A 20,372-nucleotide genomic window follows, 5' to 3' on the forward strand; every position below is an offset into this window, starting at 1 on the left:
CCAAAGTGCGTCTTTTAAAAGGACGATGTATTTGAAATTTTTATGTTCAGTGATACATTTCTTATCTAGAATAAAGTGATAACTTGTAGTCATTTTTACATCAGGATGAATTGCATAATAATATCATCCTCGTTGTTCTCTGGGATTTTTGCCTCTTTTGATACACGCCGCTTCTCTTATATCAAAAAGGCAAAAATCCATGGAAAAGAGAGTGCTAATAATACTATAATTACCTTTAATCTCTGTCATCTGAGAAATTTCTAACTCCCTGCAACATTTGCACTCACACTCTAACAGCATCCTCTCACACTTCTCACAAGAACACCACTGATCAATCGGCTGTTCGATCCGATTATGCTGGGATTCTTCATCAAAATAATCATCGCCGCTGTCATAAAAAATGCTTGATTCGTTTGAATCACTATCCTCCTTTTCTTCTCTCGATTTTTTTCGACAAGGTTCGAACTGAAAACCTAATACATTTCCAGACATGTTTTATAATGAATGGCTTATTTTTAATTCTTTTAGCATGGTTTTTAGAACCTAAAGAACATTTTATGATGTACTCAGGGGGTCCACCTCTCTGCCGCTTGCTCGGCATATAGTTTCGTCTGAAAAATCAGAACTTGCATTACGTAACAAATTCGCCATTATGAATGCACCATTTTCAAAGCAGCGTAGCCATGCGATGAAAAGAGGTAAATCTTAGTAAAAGGTTTTGGCTTATTTAAGAGATACCAGATTAGAAAGAAATTAATAATCATGGAATTCGTTATCCACGCCAGATATGTTTTTGATATAAGCAAACTTTTTTTGAGGTGGGAGGTCCACTTTAAGTCCTGCGTTTGCAATTGGGATAATAGCTGTATTATGTGTGTTTAAAATAGTTGCGCCGCAGCTTTAGTTCAGACTCCATCGCAGAGAAATTATTATTCCGTGTTAACAGGCGAATAAAAATGCGCGAAATACCGTTACGGGGAAATAAAAAGAAAGTTTTCGCTACGACAACTCCAAAAATTAGAATCTAATTTTGGGAGTTGTCGTAGCGAAAACTGTCTTTTTATTTTCCCGTTTGATTTTATGTTATTTTTGAGCTACAGCATCATTGTTTACTATCTGGTCTGCAAATTACAATCTTGTCAGATATTTGTACTCCTTAAGAGTGTTTGTAAAATTTTTGAATAGTTACTAATTTGTGGTGTTTTATTATGTTCCTGTGAATTTTTTCGCATTGTCATCAATTTGGAAAGATTTTTTCAACTATGACGTCATTTTTTATCTGGTCTGCAGATTTACACCCTTGTCCGAAATTTCGTATGCTGTATGCTCAATCTGGAGTTATTGATTTTTAAAGATAGAAATTAGGAAAAAAACTATACATGACCCCCGTCTTTGTGCCGTGTTTTGTTGCGAAATAAGCCGAAAAACGCAACAAAAAAGGGCTATACTATCTATCATAAAAATAACAATAACTAGAGAATGGCTTGGAGTTAGGAGTTGCGCGACCCCTCGTTGAAACCGTATAGAAATGTAGAAAACGTTGCATACGGCTAGAAGGTCGAGCGACGCATAGAAAAATTTGACCTGAACAGCCTATAGATTAAAAAAGGTACATATGTATAATTAAAAGTCACTAGATAAAAAAATATTAAACATCAAAATGTTTCAGTCCCTTCAGTCCCTGTATTTTAGTTTTAACAAACAAAGAGTTAGCAATGGAATTCAATTCCTTCCAATTACAAAAATCCCATCTACACATGTTAGCCAAAACGTTTTCATTTTAAGAAATCTCTCCAACCTAAGAAGATGATAGAACATTTTTTCGGGTGATACAAAATCAAAAAGACAGGCTAACCCTAAAGACGATACAACGATTCAAGTGTTAAAGGGGTGGCGCTTGCTTTATCCTCTTCTTATTGTATCAGAGATTAACGTCTCAACTTTACATCGCTACTCATGCAGTAATGAGTCTAGCGTACACAAAGATTTGTTTAGTGAGAAAGAAAACCTGTCAGCTAAAAGCTTTTCAAATTGGCCAATAACTTTGTCTAAGTCGTAAGTGACGAAAAATTTAAGAATGTGATGAAAATTTGGGCATATAAAAATGACATGACGAATAATTTTGACTGACACTAGTCCAGACTGACAAATAATTTGGACGTTTATAGTTCCAAAAGTCGATCTTATCAAGACTCTAGCAAAGAAATTTGACCGTATCAACTTCAAGAAAATAATTTTCCATGATAAGACACAAGTGAAGAAAACTTTAATTGACCAGCTGTTCTATATTACGCTGCATTTTCCCATTGAAGGAGTGAGTGCTTCCTCCATATACGAACCTTCATCTCTTTGTTGATCTCTGTTGTTGAGATCGATATTTAGAGTGCAAATTTTTTTATTAACATTACTATTATTGTTATTATTTTTTCAATTTAACAAAATCAACAAACATTCTTAAATTTTCTCCCATGTTTGATCTAAACATTAAATTTTATTTCATAAGAAACAACTGTGCCGGAATATTTACTGTAAAGAAATTACAAAATAAAAGAAACAAAAAATAATTTAATAATTGTATATCTTCTGTCTGACGCCCATTTTCAAAAAAAAGGCGCCGTGCTTTAGTTAATAGCTCAAAACCACTTGTAAACTGGACTATGTATCAATAGGCATTATTAATCAGAAAGGACTGGACTCTAAGTGCGTTGCCGGAACTAAATTTTGATATAATATGGCGGAAAGAGAAGAACTTTAGGTGAAAGCGTTTTTTACAACATCATTGAGCATTAGTAAGTATTTTTCTGTTGAATTTATACATGTTCAGTTGCTTGAAATGTTCTTAAAGGAGTTACGAAACGGTTCGTCCATCCCCGCAATTTCCGAACAATGGTGTGTAATAAACGGACCACTCTAAAGGTCAAGGTGCAAGAAATTTATACACACTTTAGAATCAGATAGACATCTACCTAGTTTAAAATGTTTGAATTTTATTTATAAGATGTTTGAGTTGAAAGCAAGGTAAGTATCCAATATATATAGGGAACTTTACTGTCATTTTCAGTTATATTTGGATGCCCAATATGATATTTAAGATGATTTAAATTGTTGTCTTTGCCATCAGTGATCATAAACTTTTCCATCGCCATTAGATCGTGTAAATCACTAAAGTCGAAATCCAACAGCCGTTTCGTAGCCCTTTTAATTTTTTTTAATGTGATGTCTTAACCCTATTCGGTCCGGGGGGGGGGGGGGGGAGCGGATTCCGCCCCCCCCTGACGGTTTTTTTGATACTTACTGAGTTTCAACATTTATCTATTAGACACCTGCATGCTAATTTTTTAGGTCCCATACCTTTCAGAGGCTTTGATATTGGCCATTACTCGAAACTACCCCTAAAAATCTCTATGAAATCCTTATAATGGGGAAAATATAATAACTCCTGGTAGGATTATCCCTAGAACTTGAAACTTGCAACACAACTTTGTTTCATCAAGAAGAATCATTTTGAATAATTTGAACACGTGACTAATCCGATTTACCGATTTTGTCGGATTTTACCCGAAAATCGGGAAAAAACGGATTTTCGGGCAATTTTTCATCCGATCCATGTAAAAACCGGAAGATATGTTAAATAACTTTTATTTAGCTTTCAGAAACTTCAAACAGAATGTAAAAATTCGCTCTAGAACAAAAGTAATTATATTTTAAGCAGATAGTGGCATTTTTAACAATTTTCAAGCTTTTGATGACGTCACAGAAAATGTGCTGACGCAAGCAAATATTTTTTGGCGCCATTTTGTTCCTTTTATGACGTACTATAAGTGCGCCAAGTTTGATTCAATTTGAACAACCCTATGAAAAGTTATTGAGGGGGGGCGGAATCCGCCCCCCCCCCCGGTCATAGTATGTTCGAAAAACCCCGGACCGAATAGGGTTAAGATGTTCATATTGAAAATAATGTTCCTTAACATTTTTTACTTTTTATTAATTATTATTATATCTTTTTGCATTTTTTAATTCTCTGTCAATGGATGTCTTGAAAAGTAATTGCCGCAGAATGAGTCCTCTGGTTTTTATGAGTAAAAACAAAAAATAACGAAAATAGCTTATCAGGGCTTCAGAAGAGATCAGAGCATTAGATGCGGTAGATATTTTTCCACAGAAAAAAATGGTCTAAAAAATCTTTTGTTAGGGAGATTTTGTTACGAACGATCTTAGTCGAGGATAGTTTTCGTCCCTTGGTAAACATTCGTCACCTGTTCCCAACGCAATTTTCGCAAAGAGGAGTTTGGTAATATTTTAAATCATGCAGAATTCAGGAACATCAGTAAAACAAAGCAAGTACTACCGAAATGCAATTTTTTAAATTCATATCACTGGTACTGCCTTTATGTCTGTGATGACATGTTGAGCGAAATTTTAGTGTAATAATTTACCAACAATTATTTTTAATTGTGCACGGGGTTGTTAAAATAAAATTTATTCCCATATTTTTAAAGCATAAACATAACATAAAAACATCTGTTATATGCGCCTTTTTTATTGAGTATTTCTCACCAGTCATAAATATCTCGTTTTGACGTTTAAGGTGTAAATGGATGTAATTTAGACTTCATCAACTGCTTTTAAAATTTTTTTTGATATTGTTAAACCGGAAATAAATAATGTAGAATTTCTGTTTAAATTATCTGTTAGTCAGTGGCAGTGAAAAATCCACCGGTTCATCCGTCTTTTTTTGCGTTTTTCTCCCTATTTGAGGTACCATTTTGCGTGACACAGACGTATACGGATTTTATAATATAGATATATTTTAAAAGCTAGATTCACTCGTTTGGAAGAAGAAGCGAACAGGAAGAATACAATGAAACTGTTAGCTGTTTGTATCGCGATGCTATTTGTGTCGGCTTCACAGGGTAAGAATCTTTTCATATTGGATGGCACGAGTATAGATAGCAGCGCATGCGCAGCACATACCACGTATTTATTAATTAAAAGAAATTGTAAATTTTTGTAAATAAATTTTGTAGTTGGAAGTTGGGTGTGAAAAATCTTTCAAAATATGACGAAGAGATAATTTCTCTAAAAAACCTAATAACCGAATAACTTTTTTCTTGTAATAATATGAAGTCTGAAGTCTCAAGAGGAGACCCAGTGACACATCATTTAACCAAAAAATGCTTTTTCTCAAAATAACGATGCCCCCCCTCAATCTTTCAATTGCCCAATGTTTAATTTTAAACCAAATTTCCAACCCCAAATCCGTGTTTATTTTCAAACCCCTTAATTTGGTACAACAGAGTATCACAAATTGATAACTTTAATACTTCTCAGTGTCAAATGAAGGACAACCCTGTCCCCAGAGCTCTTCTACGCCTTTGATATTCTGATTGGACGGAATAGGCGTAGAAAACCCCTTGCCTGGGGACGAGGTTGATGTGCCGCAAGCGCTATTGTAAATCATTTGAAGCTCGTCATAGGACTCCTAAGATTTAAAGCACTGTGAACGAAATTGTGCAACTTTGTCAATAGGCGTTTCAATCGCGATCGAATTAAAATGTATAGTCAATCTGCAATCAGGGTTAGCAGGAGATACATTGGACTCACTATCTCGAACTCGTAGGAAACTGGAAAAGAGAAAACTAGAACTAAAGAGTGTGATCGAGATAGACAGTCCCCATTACCCTAGCTTTGTTATAAATATTCGCCATGATTTTACAAAATACACCTGCAGATCTTCTCTTTAAACATTTTATGGATGCAATTATGTAGTTTTCTTGTTTTTAATTGAATATTTTGAGTATAACCGACAACTTTGTACAAAAAAATATTTTAATTATTAGCGTAGCGTGAGCCGTAAATATATATATTTGGGCTTTTATTTTACCTGCATTTACCTCTAGTGCTATTTCCTCCTTTTTTATCACAGTGTAAATATTATATTCCAGCATGCTTCGATATTTTACGGAACCGATGTGAAACAGACGCATTAACAATGTGCAAGGTCACACCAGAGCTGTGCCAGAAAACATGCGGTTTATGTGGTAAGTGTTTAACTTGTTGCAACTTAAAAATTGCAAAATTGGCACAAGTAGAAAAAGTCTGGTGATGAGTTTGATGACTTTTTTCGCTTTTTAGTTTGTCGTGATTCACAACCAGAGTTCTGCTTACGCATGTTGGCCTCTCAACCAGATGGATTTTGTCGTTCACTTGAAAGCGCTTTGTATTGCAAGAACACCTGCGAATACTGTTAATCATAACAGGTGAGGGCCAACCTCGTTCCCAGGCCTTTTTATCTCTCATCGGCGCTGCGCTTATTGATAGGCCGTCCGATATGCAAAATAAGACAGCAAGTCCTGGGATCGATGTTGGTTTTAATTTTCTGTACTGTCTCTTATATTTGCTTTCTTAGGACCTTTCCCGATTTCGTCCCAAATGCTTTTTTCTAAATTTCTGATATACGTGCTGGTGTGGTGCCAGCCATATATTAGAAAGCGAACCCCTGAAAAGAACCCCTGCGGACGGGATTGGACTCTTCGTGATCTATTTTATGTAAGAGACCCTAAAACTTTCTTACTTTCTAACATTAATCTTGTTCCCATGACTTTATTTCTTACATTTGACTTATTGAAAGACTTGCCGTCAGATATTAAAAAGGCCCTGGGCTTGAGGTTGTTCATACCTATTCAAAAGTGTAGGCTTGTGAGACTACTATATTTTTTTTATCGCAGTAAATTTGTCTGAAATTCACAATTTTCACCCTCAAGCTCGGTTTCCACTAAAAAGCGTAATTCTTGCGCAAATGTTGTCGGGATAAAAAAAATTTACTCATTTGTTGTGTGCAGCATGTTTTTCAATGAGCCACAACAACGACTGTTGTACAACTGTTGTGCCACAGTTATTATTTAAACTAAATTATTATTATCTTAACTAAAACCAATTTGTGTTGTACAACATGTGTTTTCAACAAAGTCTCAACAGTACAACACTTTCTTTGATAACGAAACTAGACTTTTTAAACTGTGTTCTTTCCCTCCATATCCTTTTCATTTGTCACTTTGTTTTTGTTTTTAGAGATGACGCCTCATCATAAAGTATTTACTCTTGTGTGTAGAATTGTTGTATTTTTTTGTTGTTATTATGAATGAAAGTATGTGTAAAAATCATTTGCATTCGACTTGGCATTCCAATATCCCGTAAATTAAACCTTGCAAAAGATTCAGTTTTACCAATAACTGCATTAAAACAGGGAGATAGTGATGAAGCAATCTCCTTTGCGGTGATGCGACTACAGCAGCAGCCTCCTCGGAGCTGATAATTAATTTGGTACACTTTTCTCATGTACTGCCCGGAGGTCGAATTCAGACAACGGAGCTTTAAATATCAAATATGGGTTTTTTTAACGATACGTCTAAACGAGACTAGATGTTTTTTTTTTCACAACTTACATGTAAATGTTCTGTTTTCGTTATTCCGACTTTTGCACTAGTTTTTGAAAAATATGAACAATATCCTAGCTAGCAGACCCAGCATAATTTTTCTAACCACCGGGAAATCAGAATAGTCAGGTAGAAAAAAAATTACGCTAGGTCGAAAGCTAATTTCCTGCGGTCAGAACACTAACCGGGATTTTTTATTGGTTACTTCTATTGTTTACTTTTTGTGATCATTGCCAGGAATCCTTCGTTTTAAACGCGAATGGCGTCACTCATCCGAACAAATATAATTAATTTTTGTACTATTTAAAAGGGTAAGATTTGACCACGCTGTCTTTGTTCTCATTGTTTGATTTTAATTTCGGGGTTTGCTTTGAGAATTTATTTTGTTTTTAATAGTGGTTTTGAATGTTATGGATTTGATTTGACACATACGTTTGTATCTAAGATTTGTATGAGAAAAACTGAACTTTCATATCCTGGAAGAAATCTTAGTTAACTAGGCTATAACAATCCTGGACATAATATTGTAGGAAAACATTGACTTTTGGTTATTTCTTGAAACGACCAAACAGAATCATTTTGCAAAATTTTCCGTGTCATTATGTGCTAGCCAGTTAAAGAACGTCGACAATGCCATGATCGAAATTCGAAACAATCAACAAGATGACCGAAAATTCGGGAAAACGGGACATGCTGACGACAGCAGGAATTAGTATGGGCTAAGAATTTGAAACTGACTAAATGGCCTAAGTTCCTAACTCCTGAGTTCGTTTACGATCATCAACAAGCGAATCTTGAAAAGTTTATGGTGCGTATGTCTTTTACAGAAACCGTGTCCCTAAATGTTTGTGGGACGAAAACTTCGAAATTCGGTCCCTTTTCCAATGAATCCCGTCCGAAATTGTAGAAAAAGTTGTTGTTTTTAATATCGAATTATTGAGATTTACATAAAAATTCCTCGTAAAAACTTAAGTAGATTATTTCTAAAACATTTTGCTCTTTTCAAAAACAACGTCCGCTACGTAGGTTGACTGACGACAAATGGATATAGTGGCCGATATCGTAACATATTGGCAGTATATCGGATATGTAGATCTTCTTCCATTACTTGGACGAAATCATCACCAGGTACGGACCGATATGTAGAAGAGGAATCTAAGGAGATGATGGGGTTTTAAATAACTACATACAAATTTGGCACGAGATAATAAGCTCTCTTGTTAGTATCACTGCATATCAAACATGGAAAATATTTTGTGGGAACTGTACATGAAGTTTTACCGTAAATACTGCCCCTGGGTGCTTATTTCTCAGTATTTGAGAGCGAATGCTCATTTTATATTAGATGGTTTTCATGCATCAGATGGTGTTTAACAAAGATGTGTCAGCGACTCAAGCGACACCTATGTGGGCAGCATGTCAATTATGTCACGTCACACAAGAAATTAAAAGTCTGTTACTGTGACTGTGATTTGGAGACTAGTATACAAGTTACAAAAGACACGTGACCACAAACAACCGCCAAAACAAACATGACGGTAAAACAATGTATTTTGCAAAACAGAACATTTAAATAGACTTTAAACTCACCATGTGATATGTTAAATGGAGTTGTACCGACTACGATCGGACATGTAACATCAAGGTCGACAGTCCAAGGTATATCAACATACACGTGTAGGACATACTTGACGTGAATAAGATGGCAGTTGAATATAGATGGAGCTGTGGACGGTATTTGTATGGTGGGTTTCCAGTTCACAGTCTGGTTTCGACCCACACTTGGTCCTATTATTGAAAATAGAGCAACATTAAAAGTTCTGTCAAACAACCTCGTACCTAGGACTTGTAAGGCTTTGTTCAGGTCGTCTAAATTTAAAAGCCTAACCTAAGTCAAGCTTGAGCATTCGTACATATTTCGTGTATTTTTAGTATTATTACAGCAGATATAATAGATCATCATATCATAGGGAGATATCACGAAACAGAAGAATTCATCCAGTACTTGATCCGAGGTCTTTTTACGTTTTTCAACGAACTTTGACGTCGACCTGTAAAAATAGTTCCATAAAAAAAGGTCCTAGACAAAAGATTAAAAAGTTGCAACCTATACTTCAAATCTCGATGGTAACTTTGGGAAGTTTTTTATTATTATTATTATTATTATTATTATTATTATTATTATTATTAGGGTTTTTCTTACATCCGGAGTACTTTAGTATTTAAGTTTCGTCAGGGTTTGAAAAAACATTAAAGCCCTGGAGCCGAGGTTGTAAAGAGAGCGACAAAAATATCTAAACATACCCTCCACTTTCACAACAACCTTTCTGGTCACGTGGTGTTGATCATTGTTATCAAAGTAGATTACCACTTGTTCTATCTTCGCTTTAATAGCCGACATGTCGCGATACGTTTGATTTGTCGCTTTTGCTAAGACGTTTATATTTTCACCGGGTAGATACGCACCATGACTTATAGTCGAAGTAAAAGATAGTAGTCCAGCACAACAGCAAAAACATCCAACTTGCTTTTGCTCTTCTCCGCCAAGTTCATGTTGATATATGATATCAGCCGTACTGATGTTGTCAAGAATTGTGAGTATAACTTTGACCTCGTGGTCGTTGCTATCATCGCTAGCATTTATGTATGCTAAAAAAATAAGCTCGACGAAGGAGACAAAGATTAAGAAATCTAAGACCGGGATTGTTTCGGGCGGGTGATCACCAGGAGGTTTTAGGAGGTTTCGTTTCCATATTTCAAAAGAAACCGTGAAATCAAGTGCATTGCAGTAAAAATACCAACGTACTTTAAACGTATGTAAATAAAACATTCAGTGTTAAAAATTCAACGAGCGTTTTATTTTTTTTTATTTTTATTCTTTAATGAAAGCCAGATTACTTTGTGCAAAACTTTGGTGGGAACAACAAAAACAAAAAAATTTAAGGCATAAAATCAAATTTGAAGTTTGAAAAGTTTGAATGTTAAAGGAAAAGTGACAATTCTGTGTGCAGCACCATGTTTTCCCTAGAAAATGCCTCATGCACTGTGAGGGGTTCGAAATGTGTCCTTAAAGCTCTGCGCTAGTGTCCAGACCTGTGCGGTATGAAACCCCGTAATATAAAAAAGCTACAGAACATGGGATCGAGGTTAATTATAACAACGGTTCCTACCGGTTATACAATAGCGTATGCATCCCTCACTTGATTCGAATGAACTTGGTAAGATATCCGGACATGTGTATTTAAATTCGTATATCGATTTTCCACTTGAATGAACTATGCTCCCCTTTTGTTCATGTGTGTAACCACCGAACAGCAATCTTTTCGCAGCGAACAAAGTATCTTGTCCGTGAAATTCTCTCTTCTCATTGGCTATCACTTCTGTCCAGTAGGTATATACTTCACCTGTGAATTCTAACTCCAAACCAATTAGTTCAAATTCTTCTTTCGTCTCCAATACAACTTTCCCGCTCAACTCTTCACCAGGATGGTACACTCGCTCTTCGGAAAGATAGATGGAAAACTCCGTTAAAGGAACCATGCTTTCATCAGACACCTGAAATGTGGATAACGAACAACATGTGGTATGGAGGAAATTTTTAGCGTAGATTTATTTTCGACAAATTTGCATCGTAAAATTTATTACGCGCAGAATTAGATTTTTTTTCGCAACAGCTCTCACAAATTTCCTTATTTTTTCTCTCTATATAAAACGATATTATTTTATGATCTATTTAAACGCTTGTCTCAATGTTTTCCTACTTAGTTCCTTTTTGAAAATTAAACTTCTAAAATTTAAGAAAAAAGAATTTGTGTACAAAGGGTGTTGCTCATGTTTAGAAAGTTATGGCGCAAGTGCAGTTGCCACAACCCCGGGTATGAAAACTCAATAAACACAAGGAAATTTCATTGCGTTTGGAAATCTTATTTCAGGTTCTAGTGTAACTACCATAACCCGCTATTGGCGAAATTTCATGACGCGAATGTTAGCGTTAATATTTAAAAAATAAAGGCCTGTTTACATTGAGCGAGTTTTCGCTTTGTGTCAAGGTAATAAAGGGGTTCTGTGCATGCGTAGCCTTAGAGAAAACAGGGAAAATACCTTAAGCGCTTGAAACAATTTTCTTATTATAGAATATTTTAATTCGCAATTCCTTCCCTTAAACTTGTTACAACAGATATGAATCTTCCATTATTTAATGGATAAAAAAGATAATTAAGACACTGGTCGCAAATAACGTTGAGGAGCCAAAAAACCTTTGAAACAAGGATGGATCTCCCAATTTTTTAGCGCAAAGTTACTGCGTAAAAAGCAGGTGTGCGCAAAAAATTGTATTTCGCGCACTTAAAACAGGCGAAGAATAAATTTTCACGCGATGTTTACTTCTTTTATACAAGAATAAATGAGGCATTTTAATTGTTTTGTTTCACGTTAAATCACGTCCAGGGTTTGAAACAACGTGTATTAAACAAACATATTTAATGAGTTGTCGCAGAGCTTTCACTTTTGTTTTTTTTTGTTTAAAACAAAGCACAGCCTTGCAAAAGTTAAAACAATATCTTGTATATTTTTGAAAGATTAATACAATTTTAAAATTATCTAAAAATATCTCGTTACACTTGTTTGCTTTGCCTGCGACGCCTTTTGAATGTTTTGTTTCCATTTCTACCCCCCCCCAACCCGATTTTCTCGCGCATTTCAAAAAAAAATAATAATAAGTACTAATTATACCAATGTTGAGAAACAACTTGAAAAATAACATAGCAAAATAATCGAGTTCCAACCTATTTTTTAGTCGTGAAGACAAAACTAGTGAAGAAATAGACATGGCGGTAATTTCTACCATCTACTTTTAAGGTAAAAATTTTCGCAGTATTTTATGTGACAGATTTCAGTATGTACCCACGTCTCAATCTTTTTGTTTTCTTTCCCCGTATTTTTTTATGTTTAGAACCCCTGACGAAATTATTGACTTACAGCAGATACCTCTCTGCAAAGATATTTTTAAGAACAGATGAAATCACGGTTAAACTCTTATAACAGAACCTCTACATGGCAAATACTCTAGTGTCTTGATTTACATTACTCCTAGAAATAGCCTCTCCCGAGTTAACACGACCAAAAATGGGTCATACAAAATAATTTTCATCTTGAGTTCATATATATTTACTTTAGACAGTGTTTGGTTATAAATTGTGTTCGCCAAGATTACGCAAAAAATCTCAATGTTTTTTGAGAAGTCTGGAGTTATTTTTTTGATTAAAGGATTATATTTTTACAACGCTGTCTTTAGGTTTCCCTTTTTTCTCCCAAACACCAGACTCTTGACACACTTTAATCTAACTTCAACCCTAACACAAGAAAGCATGTTTTTGAAGCAATGTAACCATATTTTAGAAGAAGCTGTATATAGCAGGCACAACTTTAAACAGAAACTCAACTGCAAAAGAAAAAAAATAGCTAAGGCTGATTTTGTAAACTTTCGCGGACGGTCAATCTTAAAATTTTTTGCAATAATTTAATTTCGCGTATTTCAGTAAAATTGCTAAATTCGCGAAATTTAGTTCCCACGAGAATTTGTTGATTTAAATTATCCCAAGACGGGCAAGAGATAAAGTTTCTTTGTCAAAGTTACTACAGGAGCGGGTATTTGTTCCTGCCCTCTCTTCGAAACTCTCTCTAAAACTTTCTCGTTAACTTTCACCAGCATGCTAAACACATCTTCAGAAGATGCATATTCGCGAAACACCTCGATCACTGAATCGATAAAATACGAACCGTGATTCACATTCCGCCATGATACTTCGCTTGGAAAAGTTGAATAACCGAGCAGCAAATCACTTTGCAAGTGTGTATTGTTTTGCTCGATAAATGACGCATGCGCAGAACGAACTACATCCGGGGCTTTCTTATAACCTTCATTTTTATACGCAGCGGTTGGAAAGCTAATACTTTCCGAACTATGTACAACCGCTGTCTGTTTTTTATTTTTAAACGATTTCTCATCGGTACGGCAAGCTTGGATTAAAAATAATTTCGGCTTTCCCCTCAGCGCAACGGCTACAGGTCCCGTGCTAAGAATGTCTAATATCTCCGAAACCGATATAAGTTCGCCTTCGACGCCATATATCTTACCAGCAAGACCATGGCTTAACAAGCAAACAACCAAACTGTCTGTGTGACTGTTCTTATTGGACAATTCTTTCACTTTCTCACGAATGTCTTCCGTATCAACGTCGTTAATGAGCCAAACTTTAAAACCAAGGGCAGTAAATAACGCCTGTAAATTATGTGCGTCTCTTTTGGAACCCAGTCGATCTGACATAGTTAAAAAGTGCATGTTGTTTATAATAAAACACCAACCTCTAGGGACTGATGACATGACGTAAGAGTTTAACATATCCGGTTCGCGCTTTGATGCGCTCCTCGGACGGACTATAAGATCAGAAAATCTTTTTCTGGCAACCGCTGCGTCTGTACAGTCTTCGCTAACTAAAAAAAAAAGTCTGACAAATCAAAGAAAATAGAAATATCGCTGTTATAAGGTTAAAATACCTGGATATTAGATTTAGCGAGAAGTGTATTTATTTGCGGCTATGGTATAGAAAAGTTCTTCAAACGATTACTTCGAATGTCACTAATCTATCAGCTATATATTATATAACGAAGTGTTTGAAAGATATTTTAAGACGGGACAAAATTTAGTTCGTAAAATCGTGATGTTAGTCTTATCAAAGGTTTGTGTCCCCCCTCAGTGATACTGACAGTTTATTGCACACAAAAAATCTAACACCGTTTTATTTATCGGAGCTCTGAATAACAACATTTCCCGATTGTATAAAAAAATTTACCTTTCGAAGGGCTCTGACTGGTTTGTAATAACTTTCCAAGATGTTCATATGGAAGTGCCGTTATAAGAATTTCTGTGAACTTCTCAAAAGCTGTTGGTCCCTTTCTTGGCAGCAAGTCCATTAAATATTCCACACGTTCACGTCTTGTTCCCAGTCCTTCAATAAGTTCCTTGTCGTTTTCCGTGATCACACCTTCTTGAAAAAGAGCACCAGTTACGTCACTGGCTTCCAGATCTTCAACGAAAGCTAAACGCTTTTTTAACAGTAATTTTCTGTGTCTTTTCTCCATTATAAAAGGCACCCAGTGAAAATCTAAAACAGAAATTGGTAAAAGAGAATATATTAGAAGCACTGACCTGACTTTGGCTATCTTCTTCGTCGAGCTCTTCTTCTGTAAAATAATCATCATGTGACGCTCGCAATGCCATTCAATTTTTAAAATTTCAAAAAATGAATATTCAATTTTAAATTATAGAATTCGCAAGAAGAGCCAGCCCCAAATTTTACACCTTTCTTTATGTTCAATTTTTATAAAAACAAACAACAAAAACTAGTTAGAAAAGCCCATAGAATATGCAAAAGTAAAAGAAGACCATTAAAATAAGTTTTTGTTCTCATTTATTTTTTCAAAGAAAGAACGGATGCTTTGAAACGACATGCTCGTTATGAAATATTAATAGGGAGCCAAGTATTATTTTTAAGATGGCTATAGCTATAGGGAACTCGATTTCTCTCAGAAATTGAGTTCCCTATAGGTAATCCACGAAAGAAGTGCCCTTTTCTTCCGAAATGCAAAATATTATCTACGCCACAGTTTTCAAAGGCTTAACATGTATTATTGCAGTTGTCGGAGTCTCAAATCATGCTCAATTTGATAACAACAAAAAAACAAAGTTGTTATGCTGGATATATCCATGGAGGTATTTTAATCTCCATGAAATATCTATGAAAAGAATGAAGTAAGTTCACATTGGTTTTTTAAATTATGATGATTATCGTTTTAAAAAGGTGCAGAAAATAAAACATGCAATATTTTATTTATAGCAAATACGATTAAATAAATATGAAATCGAGGCTATAGTATGTTCAGTACTTCCAGTTTCTAACTTGAGAAATATTAAAAAAAATAAAATATTGATCAATTGACTGAGTTTCTGTTGAAAAGCATTTTAAAGATATGACAAAGGATCTGGATTTGTAAATTTTCAGTTAATGTCCTTTAACGTTCAGGGTGAACCGAAAAACCTTATAAAAACGTGTACAGGTGGAATTCTTTTTATTATTTTACCTGTAAACTGTTCTCTTTTTAGTCAATTGTTTATTTAAGTTCTTCCCTGGAACGATAGAATGATAGAGGTGGTTACGTTTAATGTTATCCCGGACGAATTTAAATTAAGGAAATTTTAAGTCTTTGAACTCCCAAAAATTAGTGCTTGCAAAAAAGGGTAGACCGTTAACGCATGCTACTTTTTATGATACCACGCTAAATAAAAAACCAAAACAGTCCATACAAGGAATAAAATATTTAGTTCTTATATGATTCCAGATGTCATGATTTTTACTAAGAAAATCAACAGGTGTAGGACCCATTGCACACCTTGGATGCTAGTTTTGTGATCAATCCGTACAATTTCTTAATCCATGTTAAAAAAGGTAGTTTTTTGAATTCTATTAATTCTTAATGCACGAAAAAGTGAAGTGAGAATTTGTTATTAATTCCAGCAACTTCTCTTCATAATTATAAAGTTTACTTTGCATGCTTTTTGTTAAAAATATTTGAAAAAGTCTGTTTGGTTTAAAAAATAATGTAAAAAGAAGATGTAATATTTAATAACATTTAGTACAAATTTTGCAAATGTTAGGAAGTTTATAATAACGATTGAAGTATTTTCTGATATCAATTCCGAAAACATGAGAAAACCTATTTTAACTTTATTATTTGGGACAAATCATATTCTTTCATTAATTTAACATATTCTAATACATTCTAATGCTGCAAATTATAACGAAGTTTCAAGTAGTTAAAATAGAAGGCATGCTGAAAATTTATCGAGGTGTAAGATCCAGTAAAAAACAGTATGCTTAAAATGATTTCTGTGCAAGCATGCGCTGTACTGCATCGGTAAAACATCACCTTAGATAGATAGACAATTGCGCATATTTTACATTGGTACCCTAAAAAATATTGAGGAATATACCCTGTTTATTATTTCCAGGAGGGGTCATGACTTAGATTGGGAGTCCTAGAGTATTTGATGCTCATTTTGTGCTATGCAGACCCAACTAGGGTCAGCAATTAGACAACTCGCTGCAACAATCAACAGTGCACACAGTGTGCCAATTTCCCTCATATGGCTTTGGTTAATCAGAGCTATGGTAACATTCACTTGCCCATATTGAATCCCTGCTAAGGGAAACCGAACCCCAGGTCACATTTACAAAGTGCAAGAGTTAAAACCACTAAGCCATGGCGCTCTTTGATCTCAAAAGTCCTGCACATAACTTTGAAAAAAGGGGAAAATATACTATGAATAGTATTGCGTACAAACTTGAAAGTTTCATGGAATGTGGTGTTTATTTTGTGGGTGTTTGCTTTCGGTAAAGTATTTTCCCTTTCATTTTCATTTTTTTACCGATTTTTTATAGCTATCCAATACTAACACAATAATAACTGATTACCCCAGGATGTACCACAAAACATCGCCTGTGGTCAAGAGTGTTAAGCCAATCAGAATGCCTAAAAACCTGTATTGCCCGCTTGAGAAATCCAGACGGTTAACAATGTACAATAATCACTGATTTTTGGCAAGAAATGAGTTATATTAGTGGGTTGTATATGAGGACTGACTAATTAGCACTGGGAAAAAGTTTTCCTACTAACAATTGGAGGTTGAAGGAAAAGGGTGAAAGTGAAGGGTATCTCAAGTATGTACAGTGGAGGAAGCCAAAAATGAACTTACCCACAAGATAGAAGGGGTCAAAAAATAGTCAATATTTTGCAGACGTACTTTAGTCAGGGAGAACCGTAAATTAGACTATCATGCCAAATTAAGATAGTAGCTTAGTTAGGAGCCTTCTATAGACTAGTTAGGAGATCATCTCTCATTTAGGAGATTCACTTTCTTTCTTTCACAATTATCTTGACAACCATGTGCGAATGCACAATTGTTTTTGTAGTTTGGTTGCTTGTTAGGTCATCTTTAACAAAAAATTTGTATAGTCTGCTTTGTGGGACTAAAAATTATACGTTAAAAGTCTTTGGATTGGCTTATCAGGCCTGGAATAGACTATTTATGCTATGTGCACCCATGTTGAATAGATACAGCGCAGGAAATTTAGCCCTCTTTCAGAAGCAACTGTGATGGTAAAACAAAGGAGGCGTAACACAGTGCATGGGGTTTAAATCAAAACAAATTTAACACTATATTTTCTGACAGTGCAAATAATATAGAAAAATATATTTAAGCCATCAAAAGAAGGTTTTATAGAATGTTTTTAGCTAATAAAATTGTTGCAATTATGCAACAGAAAAGCGCCTAGACAGAACCATGTTATAGCCTAATTAGGAGAAATAAATCGCCTAAATAGCCTATTGTAGACTAATTACATCATTATAGCCTAATTTGAATTTCTGACTGTACTTCTGAATGCCCCAACCTTTCTATGCACAGAGCAAGTGTGGTAATATGCAAAAGTTACCCTTTATTATTATTATTCCGAATATTTATACAGGATATAGCCACTTCAGTGTTTGAAACACTGTTATCAATGTGGGTCCTGTGTTCGGGATGTATACATTAAGTATACACTGGCATTACCTACCCAATTTCCCTCACATGGCATGGATTGACCCATAGCTGTAGTAAAGACACTTGCTAAACATGTCCGCGTTGCGGACCGAACCACAGACCTTGTGATTACGAGGCGAACTCCATAACCACAAGGCTACTATCCAACAAGTTAACAACAAACAAACACAAAAAGCAAATGGCCAAAAGGGACAGAGTCAATTAACGTGCTAGCACGGCTGAATTTAGGCGCCATAGTTTAGCGGTTATAACTCTTGCACTTTGTGCGGGAAAGCAGGGTTCAATTTCCTTGGTGGCGATTCTATATTCGGTCTGTGCAGCTCAAAATGAGCATTAAATACTCTAGGACTCCTGATCTGACTTATAGCCTCTTCTAGAAATAATAGACAGGGTATATCCCTGGCTCGATTTTTGTGAGCCTGGCTAGCCATGTAAAATATGGACATCTATCTATATATCTAATTCATTTCAAACTTCCTTGGTTAACAAATAGTTAACTATATTGCTTATGAAGTGTAGGATTATTAGGGGTACTTACTTTTGTTAGACTTTTCTTGTTTGTTTACTTTCCAGGCACAAGCTGGCTGGACGGCGTTGTTTATGTTTTGATGGCCAATAAAAACAGAAACTGAAAGGACTGGCCTTCTGCGAATTTTTCTGATTCTGCAAATTACACATGGAATAATAAAGATGGCTGTAAAATGTAGATGGCGACTGCGTAAACAAAACAAAAAAAGACATGGGATTTGTTTTTGTTTATTCTCCTGGTACTGTAGAGTGGTATCACTTAATTTAACTTGGTTTTTGCTTTTTATTATTATTTTTGTTAAAATAAGCTTAACTGTGCTTACTTTATGGTTCAATTAATCAGAAAGCTGTGAGGAAATCTGGAAAAAAAGAATACCAGAGTAATGCCAACCTAAAAAGCCATTGACGGGTTTTGTAATGTTTGGGATGTTTTATTTACACAGGGGACGCCTGACTTGTATAGTATGACATATTTAATAATGATTTTTTTCTGACACTGTGTGCTAAATGACACACATAGACAGCTAGTAGTTTATGTAGATGATATGCGTGTATATTATGCAGTTGTAGTGTTTTTATCATATGGCTCCTATGTGTGTGTAGTGGTTCTCTACTAAGAATGTTTAACCTATTTTGAACTCTTATTATAAAGTACAATACAGTACAAGTAGTGTATACAGTATGGTGAAATTAAAAGAATGCTACTGTGTGCAGCGTTAGAATATTGCCAGGCAATAAGGCAAGAGGATGTTGACTTGCTAGAAAACAGCACAAAAATTACGAGGGCTTTTCAGGCAAGTTTGGCGCAATTCCTTCCCTTAAACTTGTTACAACAGATATGAATCTTCCATTATTTAATGGATAAAAAAGATGATTAAGACACTGGTCGCAAATAACGGTTGAGGAGTCAAAAACCTTTGAAACAAGGACGGATCTCCCAATTTTTTAGCGCGAAGTTACTGCGTAAAAAACAGGTATGGGCAAAAATTGTATCTCGCACACTTAAAACAGGTGAAGAATAAATGTTCACGCGATGTTTACTTAAATAAGACATTTTATTTGTTTTGTTTCATGTTAAATCACGTCCAGGGTTTAAAACAACGTGTATTAAACTAACATATTTAATGAGTTGTCGCAGAGCTTTCACTTTTGTTTTTTTGTTTAAAACAAAGCACAGTCTTTTTAAATGTAGTAAAGCACCAGTGTTTTATGTTACAACTTTACAGGAACTTACTCAGTCAGAAAAACAAAGTTTATTTCAACATTTGTCTATCAAAACAAGAATTGCGTGGTCTAAACACGCCTTTCCTAGTGACGGGTGTTCATTAATGGTTTATCAACAGCAAGATATTGAGTGTTATATCTTAAAAGTCCTGCGCATAACAGTAATGAAAAACATATTATTGTGATGTTATTACAAACAAACTTTCTTGGGAAAGTTTGTTGGCATAGTGTTCTCAAAAAGCCTTTATTAGACACAATTTGCTCAATAAATATATATAGCTATAGTTAATAAGTCACACAATTCATACAACACTTATACGATTGTTGTTTTTTGGCCAAGTCAACGAAAAGAACGAGCTTGGGAATAATTCAGGTTAGCTGGGGAGTTTATATCAAAAAGCACAAATTTTATTCAAAAAATCATCCAAGCTCCCCCTTATATTTTTGGCACGTCAGCAGCCTCGTGCAGTAAGCAGGACTTGATATGTGGTTGCCGAAGCTGAAAATTAACCCACAACGCCACA

General features: G+C 35.0%; 1 protein-coding gene and 1 long non-coding RNA gene across 3 annotated transcripts; one reads left to right on the forward strand and one right to left on the reverse strand.

Moving 5' to 3' along the window:
- The first annotated feature begins 2,590 nt into the window (after nucleotides 1-2,590).
- Nucleotides 2,591-7,160, forward strand: LOC130623963 (uncharacterized). 2 transcript variants are annotated; one of them, XR_008981166.1, is made up of 5 exons: nucleotides 2,591-2,789; nucleotides 4,818-4,913; nucleotides 5,946-6,041; nucleotides 6,136-6,260; nucleotides 7,072-7,160. It is a non-coding gene; the product is annotated as an uncharacterized LOC130623963 (long non-coding RNA). The 2 variants fall into 2 exon arrangements; XR_008981167.1 differs by having other exon boundaries at nucleotides 4,822-4,913.
- Nucleotides 7,161-8,366: 1,206 nt separating this feature from the next.
- On the reverse strand, nucleotides 8,367-18,599 carry LOC130624286 (arrestin domain-containing protein 3-like). Its single transcript, XM_057439864.1, has 5 exons — nucleotides 14,644-18,599; nucleotides 10,607-10,991; nucleotides 9,741-10,085; nucleotides 9,027-9,224; nucleotides 8,367-8,591 (listed from the first exon to the last, which is right to left on the reverse strand). Exons 1-5 carry the CDS (start codon nucleotides 14,713-14,715, stop codon nucleotides 8,455-8,457), a joined length of 1,137 nt encoding a protein of 378 aa, XP_057295847.1. The 5' UTR covers nucleotides 14,716-18,599; the 3' UTR covers nucleotides 8,367-8,454.
- Nucleotides 18,600-20,372: the final 1,773 nt, after the last annotated feature.

The sequence above is a fragment of the Hydractinia symbiolongicarpus genome, chromosome 13, assembly GCF_029227915.1.
Source record: "Hydractinia symbiolongicarpus strain clone_291-10 chromosome 13, HSymV2.1, whole genome shotgun sequence".
Lineage (NCBI taxonomy): Eukaryota > Metazoa > Cnidaria > Hydrozoa > Anthoathecata > Hydractiniidae > Hydractinia > Hydractinia symbiolongicarpus.